This window comes from Indicator indicator, chromosome 30, assembly GCF_027791375.1.
Source record: "Indicator indicator isolate 239-I01 chromosome 30, UM_Iind_1.1, whole genome shotgun sequence".
Classification (NCBI taxonomy): Eukaryota; Metazoa; Chordata; class Aves; order Piciformes; family Indicatoridae; genus Indicator; species Indicator indicator.
The window spans coordinates 1,217,775-1,245,491 of record NC_072039.1 but is presented as its reverse complement, the minus strand read 5'-3'; the positions used below and the strand labels follow the sequence as shown (position 1 = coordinate 1,245,491).

Genomic DNA, 27,717 nt, shown 5'->3' with positions numbered 1-27,717 from the left:
TGAAGTTAGAATTATCAGACTCTTCCCTCTCGTGGTAACAAGAGGTGCTGAACTGTTTTTCTGTCTTCTTCCTAAGGTTGGGTCGACAGCCGTGCAGGTGACATCAGCAGAACGAACCAGAGTGCTGGGGCAAACGGTGTTCTTGAACGACATCTACTACGCCTCTGAGATTGAGGAGATCTGCCTGGTTGATGAGAACCAGTTCACCTTGACCATTGCCAACCAAGGCACCCCACTCACCTTCATGCACCAGGAGTGTGAAGCCATCGTGAGGTCCATCATTCACATACGGACACGGTGGGAGCTGTCACAGCCAGACTCCATCCCCCAGCACACGAAAATCCGTCCCAAGGACGTCCCTGGGACGCTGCTGAATATTGCGCTGCTCAACCTGGGAAGCTCAGACCCCAGTTTGCGGTACAGACCTTCCACACTGCTGTCAGCTTCAGGCCACAGTGTCAGCTCTGCTCAGGCTTCTCTTAGTGTTAGCAAAGCTCTCTCAAACGAAACCGTTTGTCTTTCATCGCAGCTCCATAGAATGGCCTGGCAGAGGGGGTTCAGCCTGCAGAAGAGAAGGCTCTGGGGACTTTTTACAAGGGTGTACAGTGATAGGATGAGAGGGAAGGGATTGGAGCTGGAAGAGGGGAGATTTAGACTGGAGATTAGGAAGAAATTCTTTACAGTGAGGGTGGGGAGACACTGGAACAGGTTGCCCAGGGAGGCTGTGGCTGCCTCCTCCCTTGAGTTGTTCAAGGCCAGGCTGGATGAGGCCTTGAGCAACCTGGGCTGGTGGGAGGTGTCCCTGCCCGTGGCAGGGCAGTTGGAACTGAATGATCTTTAAGGTCCCTTCCAGCCCAGCCCATTCTCTGCTTAAGAAGGGTTTTCTGTAGGTGAGGGAAGGCATGCATGCTGTCAGGGTAATTGAAGCCCTGCAGGAAGCTTCATTTCTCTTCATAAAGAGAAATAATTCTGTTTAGCAATGAATGTTTCTGACTGAACAGCATCAGTTCTGTTCTAACTCAAACCAGGACAGGAACATGGGATTTTCATGATGTTGAACTTCATGTTCAGTAACCTAGGAGGTGTTGCATCTTGTCAGCCCTAGACGAGGCTGGTTCAGTAGCATCCTCCTCCAAGGTGCCTGAAAATATCTCCCAGCAGCTCAGGTACCCATGGAAATATTTAGAATTTCCTGGAACTGAAAGCTGTTCTGGGAAGCCCAGGAGAAAGTCCTTCAAGCATGCTCTTTAAACTCATCAAAATTTGTTTAAAGCAAGTGGAGGAGAAATTCTCTAGAGCAAATGTCATTGTCTGTGAATCTTAACTGGTGCAGCGAAGAAGCTGAGGATTCAGTGTAAGAAGAGATTCAGTGTAATCTCAGACTTAGCAACAGGGTTTGATTTTGAAATGTCACTGCCACTCCTGTGATGCTTTATATGATGGATGTGTTTTCAGATGCACAAGACAACTACTACAGCTCTCCTTGCTTGCTCTGTTCCAGGTCTGCCGCCTATAATCTTCTTTGTGCCTTAACCTGTACCTTTAATTTAAAGATTGAGGGCCAGTTACTGGAAACTTCAGGTCTGTGTATTCCTGCCAACAACACTCTATTTATTGTGTCCATCAGTAAGACTCTTGCAGCTAATGAACCACACCTCACCTTAGAGTTCTTGGAAGAGTGCATTTCTGGATTTAGCAAATCTAGTAAGTAGCAGTGGTGTTCCTTAATGCTAACCTGGGGGGGAGAAGCTGCTGAGCTTAGTCAACTGAGCTTCCTCATTGTACTGAGTCACAAAGTGCAAATGCTTCTAGAGCTGGTTTAGCTGTTTGCAAGATTATCCTTTTCTATCTGTTTCTTTATCAAACTGTGCAATATTCTGAAGGCAGGCAGTTTCTCAGGCTGGAATGGCAGCTGGTGGAACAGAAACATTGCTTTTCACATTTGGATGTGCCCTTTCCTTTCTCAGGAAGTGGATTTTTTTTAATTAAAAAAGAAAGGCAACTAACTGCCTTTGGAATTTGAACATGAAAACAAGTTTTACTCGAGGCATCTCATTTGTTTAGAGGATGAGGTCCAGTCAGAGGTCACAGAACAATTTGTTTCCTATCGCTGTGGACGGTTTTGTGCAGAGAGCACTTTGGATCTGTCTCTGCCAGGCTGTTGTGAATTCATCAGAAGTAGAGAATATTGCAGAACAAAAGTCAAAATCTGAGGTCCCTGATGGTGAAGGTTTGAACTCTGGAATAGTTACAGGGTTCTTTAGTCATATCCAAATGAATCTTTTCAGATTGATTGTGTCTGTCAGTTGTAGATCTGCTTCTGCTGCACCACTTTTGTCATCCCTTTTCTCCAGGCATAACACAGCTCAGACTTCCCTGTTGGGAGCTGTTTAGAATGTGTTCTCCAGATTGGAAATAAACTATCTGAAGAAATTCCACCTAAGACTGCATGTCCACATCTTTGTGTCACATCTCTTAATAAGGCATTTGGATGTCAGCATCTTGCAGGCATTTCTGGGGTGTCATGCTCAGAGTTTCTCTCTGAAGCCTCTCTGTCTGCCCACACTTACCCACTCAGCTCTGATTGCTTTAGGCAATAAAAGGGAAAGGAGAAGTGCTCACACATAAATGTTTACTCACAAATAGAGACTGGTGCTCATCCTGTGTTATAAGGTGAATGTTTCCTGCAGGTATTGAGCTGAAACACCTCTGTCTGGAGTATATGACCCCCTGGCTGTCCAACCTGGTCCGGTTCTGCAAGCACAATGACGATGCGAAGCGGCAGCGGGTCACAGCTATCCTTGATAAGCTTATCACCATGACAATTAATGAGAAACAGATGTATCCTTCCATCCAGGCAAAGATCTGGGGAAGTCTGGGACAGGTAATAACTTTGCATCATCTGTTGCAGCTTCTTTATAAGCAGGCTGTAGAGTTTTTAACCACTTTTAATGCAAAGAACTGAAACGGATCTTATCATGACCTAAGCAGCTGAGCTGTGGAGAGCAGTCTGCATGTCCTGCAGCTTCCATTCCATAAAGTGCTTCCTAAAGTCATTAGCAAACACTGGCTTCTAGGAACGTGTCCCTGGCTCTCACTAAGAATTGAAATGTAAATCTTTGCTATTAGTAGTAATTATTTCATCAACCCCCCCAAACGTGCAGGTACTGAGTGGAAAGAGCAAAGCAGGAGCATTCAGAGGTGTGTCAGGCACCTGGCACTGGAAGAACTCTGCTTTTGTTCTGTTTGCAACTGGCATTAGGCTTTTTTCCAAAAGGAGAACAAATCACTGAAATTGCTGCTTCAGGTTATGGGAGTTACACATCTTCAGCTGAAAAAAGAGTGACTGTTGACTTCAGAGGTGATTTACTGGAGAAAAATGAAGTTAATGTGACTGATAACAAAGAATAATTTTTTTCTCTAACAGATAACAGATCTCCTTGACGTAGTGCTGGACAGTTTCATCAAAACCAGTGCCACAGGGGGCTTAGGATCCATAAAAGCTGAGGTTATGGCAGACACAGCTGTAGCACTTGCTTCTGGAAATGTAAAGTTGGTGTCAAGCAAAGTGAGTCCCTTCTTTGTCTTCATTTCCTCCAATGTAATAATCCCACCCTCCACAATAATGTGACACTGAGTTGCTTTCTGACAGCTCAATGCAGGCAGTAGTGCAATCCCCATGATAAAGCAGGTTCCAGAGTAATTCCACTGTTACCTTGTGATGTTTTTACTGAAGCTGGGAGCTGTGCAGTAAAGCAGAGTGGTTGCTTTTCAGGTGATTGGGAGGATGTGTAAAATAATCGACAAGACCTGCCTGTCTCCGACTCCCACCCTGGAGCAGCACCTGATGTGGGATGATATTGCTATTCTAGCACGTTACATGCTGATGCTCTCCTTCAACAATTCTCTGGATGTGGCAGCACATCTCCCCTACCTCTTCCATGTGGTAACTTTACTGGTGGCCACTGGTCCCCTTTCTCTCAGAGCTTCCACTCACGGTCTCGTCATCAACATCATTCATTCTCTTTGCACTTGTTCGCAGCTCCACTTCAGTGGTAAGTTTTTGTTCAGATGTTCCATTAAGCTGATTACTTCTTAGTTTGTTTAGGAAATATTTGAGCTGTCTTTCTCTCATTAAACTGTTCTGAGAGTTTGAAGAGTCTGTGTTGTACTTCAGCCTGCATACAAATGAGACTGAGGATGTGATCTACAGCAAAGGGGTGGGGAGTTCCAGAGTGGCAGTCTGGTGCAGAGCAGGTGCATAAAGGAAATAGTCTGTGTAAGGGGGCTGAGAAAAAGAGAACCAGCAGCAAGTTCCTCTGATGGAGAGAAAAGAGAAAACATATTGGTGCTAAAAGTGGCTGAGGTGCACCTTTTGAATGGTTGCATAATGTGGTAACAAAAATATCAACTGCATGAGGGGATTGTGAAGCTGAGAAAGCAGCTGTGTGCCTGCTCCAGGCGTTTAGCAGCCCTGAAATAATGGCTGTGGGTAAATAGGTAGCTGTCACCTGTCCCTGCAGAAATGCTGCATAAAGCCAGGCTGGATTTTGTGCAGGAAAAAACTCCCAAGTTTATGTAATCAGGTCTTTTTAAGAAAGCTCATTGTGTGCCTATATATATCAGCAGTGTGTGAGCGCACACAGGGATAGAGAGAGACATAGATAGAAGGAAAAGCTTTGCTGTGATGCAGGAGGGAGGGGCCAGCTTTCCTCTCTCAACAATCAATTTGAGGTACACTGAAAAGAACTGAAAGTTCAGGATGGTAAAAATATTCAGTGCCAGTAGCAGGGCCATCATGTCCTTCTGATTCAAGAGGCTTTCTTCATTTGAGTGCCAGAGCCAGAAACAGAATTTGATTGCAGTTTGAACTTACAGTGCTGTTGGCATTCCAGAGCAGGAACTCTCCAGGTTTCCAATTTCTGAGTCAGTGTGGGGAGAAGTCTCACAGAACCACCTCTTTACATGAGTTTCTTCCTACCTGTTTTTAGAACACATTTTCCTGGTGACTGATGTCAGCAGTCTGTGCCACAGCCCACAGCTGTAGCATACTCAGGGAGAGGTAGCAAAGCAAATGGTGTTGGGTGTGCAAAGTGAATCAGGGGCTGACCATCTGCTTTTGTACTCATGGAAGGGGGAGCATCAGAGTGTTTAACATGTGGAGTGAATTGCAGTGCTTTAAATCTAATATGTAAATGTTTATTCAACAGAGGAGACCAAGCAAGTTTTAAGGCTGAGCTTGACTGAGTTCTCTCTGCCCAAATTTTATTTGCTGTTTGGAATCAGCAAAGTGAAGTCAGCTGCAGTCATCGCCTTCCGATCCAGCTACCGCGACAGGTCCTTCTCCCCTGGCTCCTATGAGAGGGAGACTTTTGCACTGACTTCCTTGGAAACTGTCACTGAGGCTTTGTTGGAGATCATGGAGGTATGTGGCTCCAGAGAAACTGTCCCAGAGGGGAAATGGCACTGCTTGCACTTTGTGCAGACAAGCAGTGCAGGGAGAAGCTTGGACAAGATCACAGAATCACAGAATGGCTCAGGTTGGAAGGGACCTCAGAGATCATCTACTCCAAACTCTCCACCATGGGCAGGGGCACCTCTCAACTAGACTCAGCTGCTCAAGGCCTCATCCAGCCTGGAAGGAGGCATCAACAGCCCTCCTGGGCAGCCTATTCCAGAGTCTCACCCTCGTTGTACTGAAGAACTTCTTCCTCAGCTCCAGTCTAACCCTGCTCTCCCTCATCTTCAAATGATTCCCCCTTGCCCTGTTTCTAGAGACCCTCATGAAAAGTCCCTCTGCAGCCTTCCTGTAGGATCCCTTCAGACCTTTGAGGGTCCCTTCCAACCCAATGCAGTCTGTGACTCTGTGAGATCTGGTGATACATAGTTAGGTACTGACTCCTGAGAGCTAGACTGACTGCACCTTCTGCATTTTAAAGCTCCTTGTCCTTCATGTCCCACGTGTTCAAACAATGTCATTCTTCCTAGGCCTGTATGAGGGATATTCCAACCTGCAAGTGGCTGGACCAGTGGACTGAACTAGCTCAAAAGTATGTCACAGATCTCAAAGCATAACCCCTGCCTGTGTCACACGCTGAGAGTTCTCAGCTGCTCCTTGCAGCCCGTGCTGGGTGGTTGGTTGGTCACTGGGCTGTGCTCTTCCTTGCAGGTTTGCATTCCAGTACAACCCCTCCCTGCAGCCCAGAGCCCTGGTTGTGTTTGGCTGTATAAGCAAACGAGTCTCCCATGGACAAATCAAACAAATCATCCGAATCCTCAGCAAGGTATTGGGGGCTGGCTCTTTCCCTTTGTGACTCATGAACTAGCTACTGTTAGCTATTTTTAGCTTTATCTTCCCATCAAATATAGAACTCAGCATAAATATTTTTCCCCAAGCATGTTTTTTATGGAACTAATCAGAAATACACTGTTTTTGGAGGCCAACCTTTTTTACTTGCAATCAATTTGGTGGCAGTAAATGTCAGCACTGCTGTGACTTCTATAGGATAACAGTTAGGTTTCAATATTGAGTTTAAATCTGAGACTCTGATCTGGAAGTCAGAGTTTAAATAAATGAGATTTTTTTTCTCTTCAGGCATTTAGCTGCATGCACAGGATTCTTTTTTTGTTAAAGGAAGTTAATAATCTAATATGTTGTAAATAAATACAATAAAGAGCAGGACATTCCTACAGGGGGACTTAGAAACAGAGTTGGTGACTTAGAAACTGCCTTGCTGATGGCATTCCCTTTTTTCTAAAGAAGGTTGTGTTCCACAGCATGTAAACTGTGTGCTCAAATGTTTACCTTGAAGCATTTTATTAGAGTTTTCTGGGCCCAAGCTTTGGCTGAACAGCATTAAAATTGTTAAAGAGCTGTTCTCTAATGTTTGCACCCTGTCCTGCAGCCTCTTGTAGTGCTTTCAGCAAGGCAGAGCTCACTTCTCTGTAAATCCCCATTTGTAACAGTCCTTGGGTTAAAATGAGCTCAAGCCTTGTAAACTAATTGAGAGCAACAGTTATTGTTTAGAGCTTTGATCTTCTTTTTTACAAAGCAAAATCTAGTTATGGTTGTATTTTTAATGACTCTTTCTTTTTTTTTTCCCCTACAAAAAGGGACTTGAGAGCTGTTTAAAAGGCCCTGATAATTACAACAGCCAAGTTCTAATAGAAGCTACAGTTATAGCACTCACCAAGCTGCAGCCTCTTCTTAATAAGGTAAACAAATGGATCTGTGGAGTAAACAGCATATTTGGTAAATTAAAATGGTAGTGGTATCTATAATCTGAAAAATCTAAGTGTGGTGGTATCTGGAGTTCACACTTTGCTGCTGTGACTCATGCTGGAAGGTAGCACATATGGGAGATATGTGCAAAGGCTTTAAAGATGCTTTGGAATGTTCTGTTCTGCTTCATCAAACTAGGCCACTGCAGTGCAGGCAGGGGCCATCCCCCAGCCTGTCTTCCTGCTTCCCAAAAGGTCTGCATGTTTTTGTTGGCTTCCCAATGTGTGATTGCTGAGATGCCTTTCAGGTCAAGGCTTGTGATAAACAGGAGTCTTGTCTGCTGTGCTATGAACTCAGCCATCTGTATGGGACTTTCAAGTTCATTATCTGAGCAGCATACTGATAGGTGCAGCAGTAATGAGGAGCCTCCTCTAGCCACTGGTAGTGCATAGGGTTCCAGCATTTGGTTTGGGCATGAAATTGCTTGGCCAGTTGTATCTGCAGAGCTGTGACCCCTTTCGAACATCTGCTCACAAATTGATAACAAAAGACACATTTCTGTTCAGGCTGGGGTAGGGAAAAATATGTCTGACAGTTTTGTGAGCAAGGGAAGGAACAGGAGAGAGAAGGAACTGTCTTGGAAGCCTAAAAAAGGCTAAAATTAATTTGCTTTTTGCTATGCAGCTGTTAAGTGCATGAGGACTGCAGGTCCATGTAAAGATCCTCTTGGAATGGATGTGATTGAGGTCAGACCCTGCTACAGGGCTTGTTGTGGTGCCTGTACACAGCCATGTGGCAGTCCTGTTGGTCTCTGCTTTATAGAACTGACCTGAGAGTGCACTGCTGGCTGCTTCTGTTTCCCTCCAGGACTCCCCTATGCACAAGGCTCTCTTTTGGGTGGCAATGGCAGTGCTGCAGCTGGATGAGGTGAACTTGTACTCAGCAGGCACAGCACTGCTGGAGCAGAATCTGCACACCTTGGACAGCCTGAGGGTCTTCAACGACAAGGTGAGCTGTTAGCAGGCAGCTCTGGCTGACCCTTGGCTTATGTCAACACGTAGAGCTGTTGTAAAAGGGAAAAAATGATGATTCACCTTCATGGGCACTAGTTAAGCAACTAAAGCTGAAATTAGCTTTAGAAACTTGGGTGCTATCAGTTTGGGTAGTACCAACAGGGAAAACTGAGAGTTGGAGATGAAGCTTTTCTTCCTCTGTTCTAAGCTGGAGCAGAAATGTGTGCTTGTGTTCTGCTCAAGAGAGGGTTTAGTACTTTCAAGTAAGCTTCTTAAAATCACTGGTTCATCACTTTTGCAAAACCAACTCCAGATCTGATGAGTAACCTTCATTGAGGTGTTCTTGTGCTTCATTTTGGCTCAGAGCCCAGAAGAGGTGTTCATGGAGATCAGGAGGCCACTGGAATGGCACTGCAAGCAGATGGATCACTTTGTTGGGCTAAACTTCAACTCCAACTTTAACTTTGCACTAGTGGGACACCTCCTGAAAGGTAAGAACACACTTTGCTGTTCAGTGCAGGTAAACACTCTTAACTCAGAGAGGATGAAGGGGAAAAAAGTGGGTGGTGGATTTTAAGTAACTTGGTTTACAAAGTTGATACAGAGTTAAATGTTCTTTGCCTGCAGCACTTCCCCAGGCTTCCTTCCTGTATGTGCTGTGAAGGTCTTTGGAGCTCATGATACAAATCCTTCAGTCATGGCATGTGTGCTGCAGTTCTTCTTGCTCCAAACATGCTGTTTTCTGTGTGTGCCTGCCTGTGTCCAGGCTCACTGTTGCTTTAAGGAGACTGATTTGTGAGATCACAGGTATAAAATATATGCACAGGCATATTTTGAGATGAGATTGAGGGGGGAAGGGACAGAGAAAAATAGTCTTCAATATGCAGTTTCTGTTAGCATTGTGCTTCCTTACCCTTTATATGAAGCATTCTGAGGAGGTGCTGAGAAATAACCTGGAAAGATTTGCAAAGTATTAAGGCTTCATAAATATTCAAATATTAAATGCAATATTTGATTTCTTAACCTCATCTCTTAGGGTACAGGCATCCTTCTCCTACCACTGTAGCAAGAACAGTGAGGATTTTACATACACTACTGGCTCTGGTTAACAAACACAGGAACTGTGACAAGTTTGAGGTGAACACCCAGAGCGTGGCTTACCTGGCAGGTAAACACACATAACCTTTTGCATTTCTGCTAACTGAAAAGGAATGGATTGTTGTGGGAATTCTCAGGGGTTAGGTGGGTAAAATTGCACCAATGTGAAGGAAACTTGCAGCTAGAGATGGACAAAAGTGTGGGGTCCATCCTGGAAAGCTGTTTGTGGTCTTAAGACTTGTCAGCGCAGCACAGGAGCTGCTGTGCAGCTTGGAAAGACTTCAGGGAGGCTGGAGCTTTCTTGGTTTCAGTACTGATGTGTGCCATGGAGCATTCCAACTGTAGTGGCAGTGGCAGCTGTGACCATGGGAGGGCAGAGGTTTAGCTGGGGGAGTTGTGACTGGGTGGGGAATAGAAACCTTTAAAGTGACCTGCTTCAAATCTGTGCTTCTCAGTAAGGTGTGATTGCATCTCCTTGGTGCTCTGTGGAAAAGGCAGTGGTTGAAGGGGATGGGGTGCTGCTGGCACCACTCAGTGTGCTCTGCTGTGGAAAACTTCTCTTGGCTCTCTTTGCATTTTTAGCTCTGCTGACAGTGTCTGAGGAAGTCCGAAGCCGCTGCAGCCTGAAGCACAGAAAGTCTCTCTTGCTGACAGATATTTCAGTGGAGAATGTTCCTATGGATACATATCCCATACATCACAGTGACACTAGCTATAGGTTGGTTGTCTGACTTTCAGAGATATTATCCAAATTTCAGTGTCTGTTGCCTGTAGTGAGTTACCCAAAGGTAACCTGTGTTGTGTTGAAAACTGAACCCCCCATGCCTAAAGCTTAGGTAATGCTGTTACTGGTTCCAGATCAGGACTCTCACAGAAATCTGGGTACCAAATCCCTGCAGATTTAATTTTGAGATTCCCTAAAGCCATTTCAGGGCTTAACTGCTTTGGAGGTTGTTCAATTTTTTTTCCTAGCATCCTTCTACAAGACCTAATTTCATCTCATTTTTCATTTAGATTTTAGAAGACAATTTTGTTTGACCTTTTGAGAGCTTCAGGGCATGTCCTAAGTAATCACTTGGTCCATGTGAGTGGAAAATCTTGACCCCTTAGAGCCTGTCTACAGGCAGCCACAGAGAGAAGCTTCAAAATCCACCTGGAAGTGGGGAGCCAGCTTCTCTCAGTAGGGAGCACTCCACTCAGTGTCTCTTTTTAGCATCCAGTTTGAAGTAGCTGATTATAAAAGGTCTTCCATCTTGCCTCATAGGCTGATTTGCTTTGTGTTCTTTTCATGGCTTTGTTTTTCCTCTCTTCAGCATTACATTGACATCAGATTGTTAGTTTCCACTAGCTCAGGCATTTTTGGAAGCAAAGCAATCACCATTTCTTAACCTGTGTTTGGGGGAGATGAACCTGTGAGGAAGGATGGGTTTTAATAAAGGAGAATAAGACTAGTTGAAAGAAAAAAATATGCCTAAATGTGCACAGTTTTAAAGATTTTCTTAATTTAATTTCTCTGCACTTTCAGGACACTAAAGGAAAACCAACCCTGGTCATCACCAAAGGGGTCAGACAGACTGGCTGCCAGTTACCCGACAGTGGGACAGATAAGCCCTCGAACACGAAAATCCATGAGTTTGGATATGGGGCAGCCTTCACAAGCCAACACTAAAAAGCTTCTAGGTTATTAAAATAACTAATTTACTAATTTGTCTACAGAATACCCCAGGAAGTGTTACAGGAGAAAAAGTGCTGCTTGAATTTGTTCTGACATTAAGTGCTTGTTCCTGACTCGGGGATACCTGCAGCTCCTACAGCAATCAAATGCCAGAGCACTGTGCAGTTTAAGAGGATTCTTTTGATCACAGAGTGGGGGAAGCAAGAGTGGCACTCAAAATGTGCATGTTGAAGTGGGTGGAGAAAAAGGGAGAAAAAAGGGAAGGAAAAAAAAGCTATTGCCAGATACTAAAGATCCGTGGTGTGAATTCTCTGCCATCAGCCCTTTCAGCAAAACCAAGAAGCTGACTCCCTTAGCTTAGCTACTGTGTTGAGTACTCAACCATTCAGTAGAAGAGGTGGTCCCAAAACATTTCAGATGTTTTGTAAGCAATCTGATTTTTATTCATGGCTTCTCAGTGCATCACCTTTACAAGCAAAGTCTTAATATGAGAGAACCAGGCTGAGGTGCTTGGCACAACCCGTGGGTACCCTTTGCATCGTGTGAGTGGCTGGGAGAAGGAGGAGTGTTTCTTTCATTACAACCCTCTGACTGTTTCCATTTCAGTAACCACATTTTGGCATGTTGATTGGATGTGCTGTGTTGACCAGGAGCCCATAGCATGCCCCACAGCTTCCATCTTGGAATCAGCTGCATGCTTTCCTCATACCTATTGTGAAGCATTTTGGAACCCGTGATGGAGAGCGGCATGGTGTGATCGTATTTTTCTCTGCCATCCCTGAAAAGGGTGAAAATGTCCCCAGATTCCTGTCAAGAGGTTGTAGATAGGAGAGGAACTTGACCAGAAAAATCAGGAAAAAAAAAATTAAACTATGGATATAGGTTTAATGTTTTTTAATTGCCTGATAAATTGTTTTTAGGTACAAGGAAAAGTTTTGACCATTTGATATCGGACACAAAGGCTCCTAAAAGGCAAGACATGGAATCTGGAATCACAACGCCTCCCAAAATGAGGAGAGTAGCCGAAAATGATTATGAAATGGGTGAGAAACAGGACTAACATTTTAAGAATCATGCTAATTATAAAGGCTTCTTTCTAAATTCGGTGTTTTTTTGCCTAGGTTACTCCAAGGTAAGGGAGAAATATCTTTTCTAAAGGTGGCTTCCGGAGAGCGCAGGCTTTTGTGTCACTGGCAACTGAGGTTTGAGTAGGAGTTGCTCAGTTTGCAGATGCAGAATAAGGGGCAGCTCTGAAGTGCTGTGTAGAGGAATGAAATGAAAGAAAGAAATTTGGCTTTTTCTAAGTTGCTGAGCCAGAGCTGCAAATTTCTGCAGGAGATGGAACGTGCTGTAATGCCTCAAATGCCTCTCTTCATCTTCTCCCACATCTGCTTCCTGTGCCCCCACCCCCAATTACAATGCAAGACCAGGGTTCTTCTGGTGTGTCTGATGTCAGCCTGCTGCCTGACCCTCAATTTGGAACCTACCACCCCTGGGCCTGTATTTCACTGAAGAGGAAATTGGGGTTCTTGTTTGCCATCTGATAACATCCCATGTACCGGCCTAGCACTGCAAGTAGTATTACAGCCTAGGTGCTGCTTTTCTACTTGGGAAGGGCTGGTGACCTCTGAAGGTTGCATCTGGTTGAGTTTGTTGTGTGAGAGCTAATTCTGGTTTGGTTTGGGATTACTTTGCTTTGGATGAGTTGCTCTTTTTTGTCTGGCAGAAACCCAGAGGATATCACCGCAGCAGCACCCACATCTTCGGAAGGTTTCTGTTTCTGAGTCAAATGTCCTCCTGGACGAAGAAGTTCTGACTGACCCCAAAATTCAAGCACTGCTGCTTACAGTTCTTGTAAGCTTGCTTTCTGTGTATTGTCTGTCATTGCTGGAACCCTTCCATCTTGAAAAAAGAAGCTCCACACCTTCCCTGCAGTGTTTCTGGATCAGAATCGCTGGGCTGTGCAAGGCTGTTCCTTTGTTGCTGTTCTCCCAGCTTGATGGGAAGCACTTCTAGGAACCTATTTAAATGCTTTTGGAGAGCAAATACTCCATTTGCATTGGTCTGTGTTGTTTGTAGAACCTGTCCAGCCATTGCCCCTTTTTTCCTGCCAGGTTTTTATCACAAACTAGTTTTGTAACAGGGTACCGATGTATTCTACTTGAAAGGTTCCAAAGTCCAAACCAATAATTCAGTTTAAAATTGATTCCCTAATAATAGAGGTACAGTAACAGAGCTACCATACAGTGACTGTCCCTGATCCAATCCAGGAAGCTCAGTTGCCCACTTTTGTCCAAAACTAGCTAAATCTTTTTCCCCAAACAGCAGCTTTTGCAGCTGCTTTTCTTGTTTCCCACACACATAAATTAGCCAGATTCCACATCCAAAGAGGATCTAAGGGAATATTTTTGTAATGCTGCTTTCTGCTATTCAGAAATGCTAAAAGCTGAACTAGGAGAAGAGCAGAAGCCTGTAGCTCCTGCAGGTAGCTGAGCAGGCTGCTAACTGCCCCCTTTGCCTTGTGACAGGCGACCTTAGTGAAGTACACTACAGACGAGTTCGACCAGCGGATCCTCTATGAGTACTTAGCAGAAGCCAGTGTTGTCTTCCCAAAGGTCTTTCCTGTTGTGTAAGTAGCTGAAACTCTCTTTGTGAAGACTCTGTACTTGCCCTTCCTTTAAAAGCTCCCTGGACCAGGACAACTATGTGCAAGGTGCTTCGTCATTTGCATTTTGCTAGCTGCAGCCTGCCCATGGCTTGGTGAGACAAGCTGTCCACAGCAGCTAGAGAAGTGTCCTTTTTCCCTCTGGCAGATGAACCTGATGTCCCTACTAGAGCAGGCATCCTCTGACCAGGGCTGCAGATGGCCCTCTGCAGGCTGGCAGAGTGTGGGAGAGCTCAGTGCTGCTGTTGGGAGCCTGGCTCTGCAGCCAGGACTTCTGCAGAGCTGGCAGTGCGACTGCTGCCACTGCTCTGCTCTAGTGACTGAGCACAGCTCTGCCACTTGGTCCTGCAGGGACTCAGATGGCTTTTACTACATTCTGCACTGTTCTGTACAAGTCACTGTGCCCTGCTTTTTCAGTGCTATCTGCTCCCAGACTCAGGTTTTTAAATCAGTACCCCAGGTGCCTATCAGAAGTGAGCTCAAGCATAGTTCGGGATACTCTCTGGGTGTGTTTCTTTAAGTATCTGCTACAAATAGCATTTGCTGGGGTCAGTGTGTGTGTAAGGGAAAGCAGCTACCAGAAACTGAGTAGCGTTTTAAAGCTGATCTGAGTGTGGTTTAGAAATAATGGTACCAGAGACTGGCTTGAGAAAGGAATGGGCAAAGCAGCCAGGAGGTCTGTGAGTTCCAGAAACCACAACTGAGCAACTGGCATTTGGGTGAAAAACCAGCACAGGGGAGACCTGCAGGGCAGCTCACCTGAACACTTCTCCTGCAAGTTTACAAAGCTGCTTTGAAATTTCAGCTCTGACATGCACACAAACCCAGGGAATACTTTTTTTTTTTGTTCAAAATAATTCAAATATTAGCAATTTAAAGTGCTGGCTAAGTGCTTGAATGGCTTGTTTTGTTAGTGCAGTTTGTTGGTGCACTTATTGGGCACATGCAGGACTTGTCTTCTAAATTCACTGAGATTGTGAAAATCTGCCTTAAGTGCTGCTTGCTGAAGTCAGCTGGGAACTGCAGGTTTATTTCATGAATAAAAACTAAGGCACTTCTCTTTTCTTCAGGCATAATTTATTGGATTCCAAGATCAATACCCTTTTATCGCTGTGCCAGGATCCAAATCTGCTGAATCCAATCCATGGGATTGTGCAGAGTGTTGTCTACCATGAAGAGTCTCCACCCCAGTACCAAACTTCTTACCTGCAGAGTAAATATTTTTCCATTTGTTGACAACCTGCTATGTTTTCAGTCAGATTTACTACTTGGGAATGTTTCAGAATTGCAGCCCTCATAGTCAGTGCCCTGCATGGTATCCCTCAAGCTCCCTGAATCCAGGTGAAAATAAGAGTCTGTGATGGTGAAAAACAGCGCTGGTGAGAATTTTAGAGCTGCTTGCTGCAGTTGTGCATCAGGTAGTCAAAGTATGAAATCATCTCTGTGAGGGAGCAAGCTGTGACTGAGGATTCTGATTCCACCAACCCATTGAAAGTCGTACAGACCATGAGTGCTGGTGATGAAGGATGACCTTTAACCTTCTAAGTTAGGGCTTGCTTTAATTATTGGTAAATTCATTGGAGTGATGTTTGGTTTTCAGTGCCCAAGCTCACTTTCATGGGACACTTGAACACTTAGCACCTAGAGATTGGTGGTTTATGGTCCTTAATCAAAAGCTTTCAAGGAAGATCCATAAGAAACAGGAAATAGTTGAGAAGAACTTGAGGTTGATACCATGAGCTGTGTTTGCACCTGCTGGGTTTACCTTTTAAAGTCCCATCAAGAATCTCTTGTATGACTGTTGTTCTGAGATGTGGACTTCTGTATTTCATGGACAAATTAAAATGCCTTCATTTTGTCACACCTGCTTTGCACAAAGCTTAGTGCTGCCCCTTCAAATCAAACCCTTTCGTTTCCATGCCTAACTCAATCCAAATGCTACGTGCAGGAAGTGCACTTGGGGGTTGTTTTCTGTCAGTTGAGAACTATGTCTTGGTGGTAACCTTCAGTTTGTTGTTGCAGGTTTTGGATTTAATGGGTTGTGGAGGTTTGCTGGCCCATTTTCAAAGGTAAGAACCATGCTTGTAAGTTCTTGAGTGCTTTGCCTTCACTTTCTGGTTATAGCAGATTGGTGCAGATACATGACAAGTCATGGGATATAAGTAATGTAAGGCTCACTGCTACAGCTAAAGCTGGGTTTGAGCCTGCACAGACTCAGGAGGGCCATGTTTCCAGGGCTGGGTGAAACGCTCAGCTCTGTGGGTACCTTTTTACAGCTCCCAAGTCCACACAGGGCCCCGGGACCCACTGTGTCATTCAGGAGGTCTTTGGTTCATTAGGTGTCTTAGAGTGAAAGGGTGAGTTTGTTAAGAGTGGTGATTCCATAGGTCAAATTTGATGTTAGAACAGAACAAATGCATCAGGCACTGACCATCTGCACTGCCATTTGCTCCCTCCAGTCATAGTGAGCAGCACTGGTGGCAGAGCAGGCAGCATGCTGGGTGTTAGGCTTTGGGGCACAGGCAGTGCTTTCAGTGCTGGGGCAGGTGGCAGTGGCAGTTCTCAGGGGTGGGACAGCCACTCTTCTGCTTCCAGGCACTGCTGAAATTACACCTACACATGGTCTTTACATGCAGACTGGTCTGGAAAAGATCCCAACTCAGTTTGTATAGATACATCAAATGCTTTTCCCATTCTTGGGCAGAAGCAGGGCAATAACAAAGCTCTGGGTCCTGGGGCAAAGCTCAAACTGACAGAAAAGGAGAAAGAAAAGAACCAATTTTTTTTTTTTCCCCCATCACCCACAGCAAACACAAATCCCAGACTATGCTGAGCTCATAGTGAAGTTCCTAGATGCCTTGATTGACACATATTTGCCTGGAATCGATGAGGAGACCAGCGAAGAATCTCTGCTGACTCCCACATCTCCGTACCCTCCCGCAGTGCAGAGCCAGCTCAGCATTACTGCTAACCTGAACCTCTCCAATTCCATGACCTCACTTGCAACCTCCCAGCACTCCCCAGGTCAGTAGCTGGTTGAGTCCAGCAGAGGTAAGGGGTGTGGGGAACTGGCTGGGTTTGTAGCTGGGCACAGCCCTGCTATCCCCTCGGATGTGTTTGTGCATCAGACACCACTGCGTTCCTGACTCCAATGAATATTAAACTGTTTACTAAGCTGCCAGGCTGGTATTTGAGGAGCTGGGCTGTGTCCAGCACTGAAGCTGTCTCTTGCAAGTCGTAAAGCATGAAGGAAATAGCATTAAGTGCATCAGGACCAGTAACAGCTGCATCTTAATATGGAAGACAGGCAGCAGTGGAGCCTTGAACACTAATAAATACAACTATATCATCATGGTACTCTGCAAGGAGAATCCTGCCTCCCTGGACACCACCAGGCAAAGAATCCAGAGCTGACTCAGTTTCAGTTGACTAAATGAATTAAGGGCAGTGCTCATCTGGGCAGCATCATAGAGAGGTCATGCTAACCCTGGAGAAAATAGAATGTCCCTGTAGCTGTATGTGGAGTGCTGGGTCAGCTCAGGCTGTTGTGTTGCCAGGAACATGCTGGTGGAAAAGTGGAGGTGTTCAAAAAGAACAACCATCAAAGGCAGTAAATGGATACAAGCCCCACCTTCCTTCTGGCTTGGGGAGAAGGGAAGTGCAGGGAGATGCAGAGGTTACATTGAACAGCAATAAGTGCAGGGAGATGCAGAGGTTACACTGAACAGCAATAAGTGCAGGGAGATGCAGAGGTTACACTGAACAGCAATAAGTGCAGGGAGATGCAGAGGTTACACTGAACAGCAATAAGTGCAGGGAGATGCAGAGGTTACACTGAACAGCAATAAGTGCAGAGAGATGCAGAGGTTACACTGAACAGCAATAAGTGCAGGGAGATGCAGAGGTTACACTGAACAGCAATAAGTGCAGGGAGATGCAGAGGTTACACTGAACAGCAATAAGTGCAGGGAGATGCAGAGGTTACACTGAACAGCAATAAGTGCAGGGAGATGCAGAGGTTACACTGAACAGCATAAAACTTCAGGTGAAAAGAAAAAAGCAGAAATTGTTCAGTGTAGCAGATTAAGCCTAAGCTAGAGGACATTAAACATAGGAGGAAAATGGAATTTATGTCAAAGAAATCTGCATAAAGATTCTTCCTGAAGTGATTTTGGATTAGTGTCTCAGAGAGCAAGGAAATGCTCTGCTCTTACAGCTCTTCAATGGTGATTTAACTGTTGCAGTTCTGAGCAGCAGGGGCAGTCAGCTTCTGCAGGCTGCTTGGTTTCTATCTGATGTGAGGCTTGAAGCCCCTCCCCTGCAGGTGCAGCAAGTACAGAGGGGTTTGGGCTTCATCATTCTCTCATCCCCTGATTTCTGCTAGCCCTGAAATAAGCTCTGTGAGGCTCTACCTAGCTCTGTTGGAGAAATCTGCTCTTCCAGGTGCTGTTTGCTCACAGATGCTGTGTGTGTTTGGTTCAGTGTGATGAGCATTGCAGAGGTGCAGCAGGGATGCAGCAGAGCCCTGGCTGTGTGGTGATTTCCTTTTGTATTTCACACAGTGACAGCTGATTGCAGCTCACTTTTTTCCAGGATGAGAAGCCAACTTAAGTTGTTTAAATGTGGGGAGATCACCTCCTTGGAATACTGATGCTGAGTTCTAGAATTACATTTCAAGATGCTTTGTCAGCCCAAGTATACTCCAAATAAGATTTGCTTTCCAGTTTGCTGCCAGTTGCAGATGATTTATTACCTAATGCTCTCCTAAGTGAGGAGAGAAGGTGGGAAGCAGGTTTCCCACAGTCATTACCTCTTCTGATGATTTATTAGCAGCACTTTTTACAGGAGACAGTTCCTGTGATTGTTTTCTTGGTTTGTATTCCTGAGTCTTGGCCTGGAAGGGTCTCTGATCTGATCTGAGCAACAAGAATGGGTAACAGTTGAGTTTGAGGACATTTTAGAGGCTTTTACTTAATACTTTCCAGTGTCCATTACCTGTCATGGCTGTGTCATGCAGCCACTGTCATCTTCATCCTGCACATGGAAACACTGCTGCACAAAACCCCCAGACCCTGCAGGTGCAGGTAGCAACCCAGGCTATGGAGAAGGAAAAGGAGGTGATGGAAACTTTCTTATTTAAAACACAGCTTGCTTGCTGCCAGCGTGAAAGTAGAGACCTTGTGGGCAGCATCTTTCCATTCAGAATGAAGCATCAGTGGCAGCTCCCACAGTGCTTTCTGCAGAGATGAAGTGATGGTGCAGGATTGGGCTCTTCACTAGCAAGAAAAGCATTTTGCTGGGTGAATGCCTCCCTTCCTCCTGCCTCACTTTTTATTCCCTCTTCCTTTGTTAGCTAAGAGGAAGGAATTAATCCTGCTCTTCAAAGATGTCTTTCAAGTGCTCTGCAAACAGATGGCCTTTGTCAGGCACTGGGTAAGAGCCATGTCTGGTGGAGCTGGGAGCTGGGGAACTTCTTCAGCAGACTGTGGGCCTGCAGGCACAGAGGTGTGGTGCTGAGGGACATGGTTTAGCACCAGGCTTGGTAGTTAGGCAGTGGTTGGACTTCATCATCTTAGAGGTCTTTTCCAGGTTCTGTGATTCTGTTTATGACACTGTGCATGGTTTGCTTGGAAATCAGATCCCAGGAGACTGTTCTAAGGGCCAGGAGGTTACCAAGGGTTCCAGTTTTCAGCCTTTGTAGGTTACCAGTGAGTCTGAAACAGCCTTTAGAGATCAGTAGCTCCTGAAGGCCTTGTGCTCAGTGTTCCATCTCAGCTGACTGCTGGGCAGATTCTTGCCTGTCTCCTGGAGCAGTCTTGTTTCACTCCAGCAATCTGAATGCCAAAGCCTGTGGCTTGGTCAGGGGACCTCCAGCCTTCTCCAAGTGTGGGCCAAGGCACAATGTGAAGATTTTCATTCTGCTCCTTCACCCCAGGTTTGTTGCGTTGCTCCACTTCAGCCAGCAGTGTCACTGCTTTCAGCTGGCAGGTTAACCTCTGCAGGAAGCAGGCTTTGCTTTTTAAACTGTTTGCTTGTGTTAAAGATGGCATTGGGCCTCTGGCACTTGATGGACTCCTTAGCTGCAGAGGTGAATTTTGCCTTCTCGTGGACTGTGCCTAGAGCTGTGTGAGGTCATTGCAGAGACAGGAGTGAGGGGGCAGGGTATGGAGGTCACCAATCTAATGTCTGCCAAGGCAAAAGTCATTGGTGAAAGAATTACAGAAGATGAACAAGAGTGGGCCACAGGATTTCCTGAGGCAGCCAGGCAGCTGTGGGAATAAGAAGGGTTGTAGATCTACCACCCACTGGCTCTGATGTGAGAACTGAGAGCAGAAGCACCTGTGCAGCAGTGCTGACTGACTTCACCATGCTGAGTTCATGAAAGGCTTTCAGCCAAGGGACTTTTTTGTTATGGTTACAAATAGATTAAGTTGCAGATACTTGAAAAAAATTTTCTTGCATCTGGAAAGAACCAGGTGAGATCATTGTTTAGAAATGTTTTGTCTGTTACCATCTCTTCTCCTTTTCTTCCCCTTGCCCTTGTTCTGGACATGAATCATTTAACATTTTTTCTTTCATTCTGTCTGTGAAGCTTCTCTGCCTTGCTCTAAATCTGCAGTTTTCATGCAGCATCCTCATCAAGGTACATTCTACTTTCATCATATTTGCACGAAATGCTGCTTTGGTCTGCTTTAGGGTTGGGCTTGTGGCATGAGAATTGGTTTACTGACCCTTTTGACACAGGAATGGCTGCAGTCTAAGTGCTAAGCTCTTGCATTTCTTGTGTGGTGCTAACATGTTGATGGTAGGACAGGTAAAGAAAGGCAGATAAGCTCAGAGACAGAGAAGGGGATGCCTGGGATGTGAAATTGCTCTGCTGCAGGTATTAAGCTGAAAAGAACTATTTCATGTGAGCTTTTTTAAGTCACTGGAAGTCAGCTTTAGCTTCAGTTACACACCCTGGGAAAACACAGAAGTTCTTGGGACTGCACTGCAGCAGCCAGGAGCCCTGTGAAGTGGGAACTCATCACCATTTGATTCCTGCTTCTATATGGAGAAGTAAGAAAAATCTGCAGATAAGGTGTTTTTCCCTCACACCCGTGGGTTTTGCTTCCTATTCTCATCCTGGTTTGTGGTTTTTGGAAGCTCACACCCCCACAGGGAGAGGAAGGATGATGCAGCGTGCAGCCAGCTTCTGGCTGGAGGTCTGAAGCTGTCCCTGTCCGTGTGTGAAATGCAGAGTGTGTTCCGTGTCCTTGCTGCTGCCAGCGGGAGTCAGCTGCCTGGAGGAGTGAGGCAGAGCTATGGCAGATGCCATTCACAGTAACAGAATTTGGTTCTAACCTGTTTAGTCACTCTCAGGCCTCCTAGTCCTGCTGGTTGTGCTTCCAGCCTCTTGCACAAGCAACACCCTCCCTGCTGCTGGCTCCATGCAGGCCGAGCGGTGAGCGCGGTGCCGAGCACATGTCAGATGATGGCTGTGGTGCAGGAATGATGTGACAGCTACCCAGGGACATTGCTGCAGCAGTGATTAACTGATAACAGCCTCAGCAAAAGAGTAATCACTGAGTGGAAGTGTGTCTGTGTAAGGCAGCAGCCTCAGGTTTTGTATCTCCAGGCTGTGCCCAAAGCTGTTGGAGTAGTGGCTGGGAACTCACAACCTTCCTATGTGCCCATCGTGCCAGCATGAAGGGCAGGCTACAGCAGTTGGGATTTGAGCTTTGTTTGATGTGATTCCTCCAGCAAGATGGAGCAGAGTTACCTTGTGCTGAGAACACTTCTCAGAGAAGTGCATGCCCTCAGCTGGGATCCTGTCTGGCTCATCTCCACTCTACAAGCCTCTGGCTGCCTTTGCTGCAGCTGTAACTGGGCAGTAGCAGTTCTTGGGTGCTTTTACTGAGCTTTAGTTGTGAGCCCAGATTCAGTGCTGAGGGTGATTGTAGGTACCTGAATCCACATCCCTGATAGCAAGGATCAGCCTCTGCTATGGTGGCAGAATTCTGCAGGCTCAGAAGTCCTTCATCACTCCACCATTCCCCTGTTTAATGGCAGCCCCTGGGTTCTGGCTGGAAGAAGCCCATAGGTTTGGCAGTCTGGCAGCTCTTCCTTCTAGAGGATGCAACAAGCAGAAGAGACTTGAGTCAATCTCCTCAAAACTAGAGCCAGGAAGGGCTCTGTGGCCTGAAAGAGTTGAGTGTATCAGGTACAGGTGCTGGTGTGAGTGCTCAGAGATCAGAGGGGAGCCTTCATCTGTGCTGTGAGCATCTCTCTGCCATTTCCCATACTGAATGAAATTCCCAGTTCAGTTCCAAGAGCTGATTGGGGGAGCTCAGGGAGCAGTTCCCACCCCTGGCTATTCTCATGCTGTTGCAGGAAGGTAGCATAAAGTCAGAGACAGATCAGCCAGCGCCTGCAGGCCAAGGTGCTTTGTCTTTTGCTGTTAATAAAGATTAACAGCAGATTCAACCTGCAGCTTGAAGGGGGGAGAAAAGGTGTTTTGAAGGAGCCATGCTGGGATGTGGTGAGCTCTGTGCAGCTGAGCACACAGCTGGGTGCACTTCAGCACATGGAGGTGATTTTTCCGGTCCGAGTCAGGGCTCTCGGTGAACCCCAGGGTGTACGTCTGCTCCCCAGAACATCGTTGTTCATGCTGCAATGAAATAGCTGCATCAGACTTGTCACTTGTGAGGCACCATGGGCAGGGGAATTGTGTTCCATCTGGGCCTGCCTGGGCTAGGGTTGGTTCTCTTCACAGCAGCTGGCATGGGCACGTTTTAGATTTGGGACCAAACTGGTATTGAGCAGTGTTTGTGCTGGGCAGGAGCTGCCCTGTCCCTCCTTCAGCCCCTGGAGAATAGATAGAAGTGGGTAGAAGGCTGGAGGGGGCCTAGCTGGGCAGTGACCCCGACTGGATGCCAGACACCAAGATGCTGAGCAAGGGAGAGGGGAAGGAGGTGCTGGGGGATCAGCCATCTCCTGCCTGGACGCTGGCTGGGTGTGGGTCTGCCCGTGGGGGTGCTGAGCCGTTTGCATCACTTGGTTTGTTTTGTTTCCTTGCTTCTTCCACAACCCTTCACCACGGCTTTTGTTTTAACCACGACACCCGGGGCTTTCTTGCTGTGATTCTTCCTTTCCTCTATCCCGGCCCCAGTGGGGGTGGTGGGGGATGACCAAGCAGCTGTGTGGTGCCTCCCGTTGTCCTGGCCTTCAGCTTTCACCAGGAACGCTCAGTCCCGTAAAGCGCTCGGGCACCGGGCAGCACAGCTCGCTCCCGGGCACCGCTGCGGGCTGCGGCTTGCCAAGCGCTGGTTTGAACGAACCGCCGCTTGGCAGCGTGGCAGCGCTCAGCGCGCTGCGGAGCACGGCGTCTCCTCCTCATCCAGGCCGTGGCTCCCTGCACGGGCCCCGCTCCTTCTGCCCCTCGGTCCGGTCCCGGCCCCGCTGCCCCTTTCCCAGCTGGTCCCGTCGCGGCCCAAACGGCGCCGAAGCTCTGGCGCTGCCGGAGGGCGCCCTCTGGCGGCTCCGAGCGGCTCTCTCCCTCCGTGATTCCCTCTGGGCCCCGTTGCTGTTCCCGGGGTTTCCGCAGCCAGAAGCGGCCTCTGGAGTGGCCGGGACGGGTCAAAGCAGGGAGGTTTAACCTCGGCCCTTGTGTTTTTTCCCCGCAGGGATCGACAAGGAGAACGTGGAGCTCTCGCCCACGGCCGGACACTCCAACAGCGGGAGGATGCGGCACGGCTCTGCCAGCCAGGTGCAGAAGCAGCGCAGTGCCGGCAGCTTCAAACGCCACAGCATCAAGAAGATCGTCTGAGTGCTGCCGTGGCGCCGCAGCTCTGGGCTCTTTGCTTTGGAAAACGACTGACACCCGCGGGTGCCTCGTCGAGGGCCTCCACCGGTTGTGATGCTGCACTTAATTTTTAACCTTCCCATCCTGCCAGCCGTGTTGCCAGATGATCAACTCTTGAGACATTGCCTGAGTTCTAATGCCTTCGTTTCCCCCTTCCCTTGTTGGTTTCAGCCACTCTTTCAGAGCCGCTCGTGTAGGTCCTGCTGGAGCCATGGAGATCTCCAGCGCTGCAGAACGCATCCTGTCCAGATCCGAAAGCCATTGCCCATAGCCAGCCCCACCCTGCTTCTCCTGTCTGCCTTCTCTGTCCCTGCTCTAAAGGAGAGGGTTCATCTTCAACCCTCTTTGCACATGTCTCAAGGTGGTTATGAGCCAGGGGAAGTTGCTCTAGTCCTGGTTTTAATCCAAACCTGTAAGGCTTTTAGCTGTGGACTTTTCTTTACCATAGTTAAACTTGGGATATCCACAGTACAGTGAGCTTAGCCAGAAGGGGTTGATTAGGTTAAATTTCTACTAATTAGCAATAAATTGGAGAGGACAAGGAGGCTGCATGAGTCTCTCTCATTCCCCAGACCATAGCTTCATGTCCTTGGACTGTGTATGTACCAGACTGGACAAACTGGGGTTTTCCAAAGCCAATTCTATTTTGCTGTACTTTGACTGCACTAAAAAGGTTTGGTGGACAGGGAACCCCGAGAGCTGACTCCTGCACTGTCACTGCAGCAGTGTTCAGAGTTGTTGCTTCTTTCTTCACCATTTCCTTTAGTTTTGCCCTTCCCAACAACATGTCCCTCTAAGAAATCCCTGGCAGAGCACCCAGCAGGGTATGGAGGGGAAAACTCAATGAGTTCATGAACTCCCTGCTGGGAGGTGGCATTTGGCAGAGCTGCTTTTGTGCTGCCCCAGCAGCGCTGCCCAACCAGTGCCACTTGCTAAGGTACCATGAATTGAGAGAGAACTGACACTGGGGAGTGCTACTGGGACAGCCAGGCCTTTGCCAGGCGCTGGGGGGGTCACACTAACTGAAGTTGCTGTCACTGTGAAAGCCTGGCCAGGGCTGCACTGCTGCTGGCTCCCAGCCGCACGCTGGAGCCTAGAGGCCAGCAGAGATCCTGGGCCTGTCGCCTGGGTGCTCCTCGGGGGGCTGCTGTCAGACAGCTTCACTTCCCCAGCTCAGATTCCTCTCCTGGCTTAGAAATCAGCAGTCTCTAGGTGGCTGTAAGGACAAAGCAGTGCACCATCCTCCCCAGCAGAGCAGTGCAATGTCCTTAGTGTCTGTCAGTAAATCAAACTCCACAGCTAAATGATTAGAGAATGGTACAGTGGAGAGTTCAGGTTTGATGGCTGTAGAGCAGAATTCCCATCTGTCCACACAGTAACAATGTAACATTGATGTAAATAAAAATACCTTTATTGTATTGATTCCTAGAATAACCATTTAATTTCTTTTAATTTGTTTACAGTCCTGGAAAAAACTATGAACACAAACTGAATATGCAAAGAGTTTGCCAAAAGGAGAGGAAACCTTAGAATGAGGAGTCCTGAAACAGAGGTGCTGGAAAACACAAAGCCTCCTGCAGCCAACCAAACCTTTCCCTTGGTGTGTAGGGGGCTGCAGTGGCAGTGTGGTTCCTGAGGTGACACAGAGCTAGGGGAGGGCTCGGCAAGGCAGGGCTGTGTGTAGGAATGGAGCTGCTACATGTGTCAAACTGGGTGTCCCTGGTGAAAGCTGTTCTCATCTCTCAGACTACCACAGGCCACCCTTGGCATCGCTGCCAGCCTGCACCAGGCTGTACTGAGCCCAGCCGGCCCTGCAGGTTTGTAGGCAGGAAGGAGAAAGACCCTTGCGGAGCTAATTTGCTCTTAGAAGAACCTGTGCTGCAGCTGTTTCTCCTGGGAACAGATTTTGTTTAACCAGAAAGGGTGACTGGAGCTGCACTGCCCCATGGGTCCTTGGGGAGGGACTGTCAGTGTTGTGTGTTGCCAGTGTAGAACCAGCATCCCTCCATCAGAACTGGTGCATCCTCTGGAGTATTGAGTGTGAAAGCAGGATGGACAGGGATTGAAATTACCATCCCTGAGAGCACCAGAGCTATTCCACCTCTACAACTACTCAGTCCCACCTGAAACAATCTGTGGCATTTTCACAAAGTCACCAAAATGCAGCTTACTCCTTTTCTCGTGGCAGGAGAGGCAGTCAGTTGATGCTTTGGTGGTGTGGCTCAGTGAGAGGAGCTGGACCTGCAGAGCAGGGGAGTCCTACAGGTCAGGTCGTGGGGGCTGCACTGGGGTGTAATGATGGCCAAGATTTAATTTGGGATCACAGGAAGGGTCTCTCAGCAGCAGCAGTTGGGAGGCTTGTGCTGGGACCCAGGGGAAGAGTTGGCCTTTCTTGGGTGGCTCAACTTCTACTCATCGTTAGTTGTTCAGTGCCTTACTGCCCCTGCAGCAGCCATTGCTGTCATTTGGCCTTTTTCTTTCCCCAAATCCTCCTTTATTCGTCCTTTTCCCCCGTTTTGGACACTCTCCAGCCTGCTCCATTGTGTTCTGTGACACCTCTGGGTCCCCAGTCCAGCCTGCTTCCCTTCCCTTTGTGACACTCTAGTGACCAGTAGGTAGCTGTGGGCTTGAACCTGGTCTGAGGAGCAGGAGACAGCTCTGAGGGCTCCACCCCCCCAGGTGTTGCAGGGGCAGTTGTTGGTTCTGCAGCCCTGGAGTCTCTGTGCTTCGAAACAAAAACCCAGCTGCAGGCAACTCCAAGCTGAGCATCTGGACCATGAGACTGCAGCCCTGGGACTGCCTTTGACAGCCCTGCTCCAGCACCTTCCCCACTGCACACTGACAGCCCAGTCCTGCAAGGACATTTTGTTTGTGTTTGTATTTTCCCTGACTCCAGGATAACGCAGTAGGATTTGAGTAGTGCATAAAGCTGTTGATGATGCCAATGTTCCTGCTTTCAGCTGCATGAGGTTTCCCAGGACAGGAAACATTGCCAGTAAGTGTTGTGGAGCACTCCAGGGCTCCATTCCTCAGCAGGCTGGAGGTTTTAGGGCTTGTTCTGGTTCACTCTAAGGCTGTCCTGCAGCAAGCAGGTGGTGGTGTTATGCAACAAGCCCACCACAGGAAGTCCCTTCTAGTGTTGGTCCCACCATGGTTCCTTGTTTTGTTGGTTTTTTTAACGCCATCTCTCCACCTGTAAATAGTTTTTGTGTAAAATTTGACAGAAAAGTATATTTACTACACTGTAAATACCTGTGACAATATATTGTATTATTTGGCTTCTTTTGTAAAGCAGTTAGTTGCTGTACATGTATAACATACAGATTGGAATATCCTAGTGGTAGTAACTGGTAACTCCTCCTCCTCCTCCCCGCTGTTGCGTTACGTCAGTTAAGAGCCAATGCTGTGTACTATAAACTTACACACTGTGTATGAGACCTTTACTACTCCTCCCCTCGGGGCTTCAGCTCCCATCGCCTTCCCTGGATCTGCAGGCGTGGGGCAGCTGGCACGGCTCTGCTGGCTCAGCACTGCTGCTACCTGTAGGCAAAAAACGCAAAGGTAGAAACCTGGGTTCAGAGAGTTGCTGTTCACCCCTTTTCCCCTCATGGATGTACTTAACCCCGCACACACACACCCCAAGTGAAGTGTAAACGCAACCTGCTTGGAGTTGTTGGGAGGTCTTTCACTTTGCTGTGGGGCAAAGCTGGTCTAGGCTGAAACTCTTTTTCTGTCTCTTGTGACAGATTTGGATGGGTCCTTTGGGTCTGAACCAAGGGTGCTAGGCCCAGCCCTGGTCCTAGACCTGAACCCCCCACCCCCCATTTCTGTGGGGAAACTGAGAATGGAGTTGAAATCCTGCCTCTTGGATTTGTCTTTCCAGATTGGTGCTTTCCCTGTGTGTGTGTGAGATCTTGCACAGTGCTAAACAGTGGCAGAACTGATTGCCTGTGGATAACTGAGGACAGAATTTGGATAGAATCAAGCCCATTGTCATGAATTCCATGTCACTTCAGTAAGATGATCATAATTGAATAATAAACCAGAATCTTTCTTTTTAAAATGTAAAATTTAATATTTTAATAAAACAGCTGCTTGGTCTTTAAAGAACATTTCAGTATAATTTGTCTATTTGAGCTTTTCTAGCTTAGAAGCTTGAAGGTTAAACTGTCAGGCAACTTTTATGACAAATGATTAATC

At 47.1% G+C, this 27,717-nt stretch overlaps 1 protein-coding gene across 2 annotated transcripts in view; it reads left to right on the top strand.

Moving 5' to 3' along the window:
* The window catches only part of NF1 (neurofibromin 1), an 87,059-nt gene extending 63,578 nt beyond the window's left edge, over positions 1-23,481 (top strand). For both annotated transcript variants that reach the window (XM_054394392.1, XM_054394391.1), the window contains 21 exons: positions 77-417; positions 1,502-1,704; positions 2,691-2,884; positions 3,428-3,568; positions 3,776-4,055; positions 5,211-5,425; positions 5,989-6,050; positions 6,170-6,284; positions 7,114-7,215; positions 8,090-8,230; positions 8,600-8,726; positions 9,272-9,403; positions 9,916-10,051; positions 10,859-11,013; positions 11,929-12,051; positions 12,735-12,862; positions 13,537-13,637; positions 14,744-14,886; positions 15,696-15,742; positions 16,481-16,697; positions 23,339-23,481. In XM_054394392.1, coding sequence (XP_054250367.1) covers positions 77-417; positions 1,502-1,704; positions 2,691-2,884; positions 3,428-3,568; positions 3,776-4,055; positions 5,211-5,425; positions 5,989-6,050; positions 6,170-6,284; positions 7,114-7,215; positions 8,090-8,230; positions 8,600-8,726; positions 9,272-9,403; positions 9,916-10,051; positions 10,859-11,013; positions 11,929-12,051; positions 12,735-12,862; positions 13,537-13,637; positions 14,744-14,886; positions 15,696-15,742; positions 16,481-16,697; positions 23,339-23,481 — 3,246 coding nt within the window. The remainder of the gene's footprint in view (positions 1-76; positions 418-1,501; positions 1,705-2,690; positions 2,885-3,427; positions 3,569-3,775; positions 4,056-5,210; positions 5,426-5,988; positions 6,051-6,169; positions 6,285-7,113; positions 7,216-8,089; positions 8,231-8,599; positions 8,727-9,271; positions 9,404-9,915; positions 10,052-10,858; positions 11,014-11,928; positions 12,052-12,734; positions 12,863-13,536; positions 13,638-14,743; positions 14,887-15,695; positions 15,743-16,480; positions 16,698-23,338) is intronic.
* Positions 23,482-27,717: the final 4,236 nt, after the last annotated feature.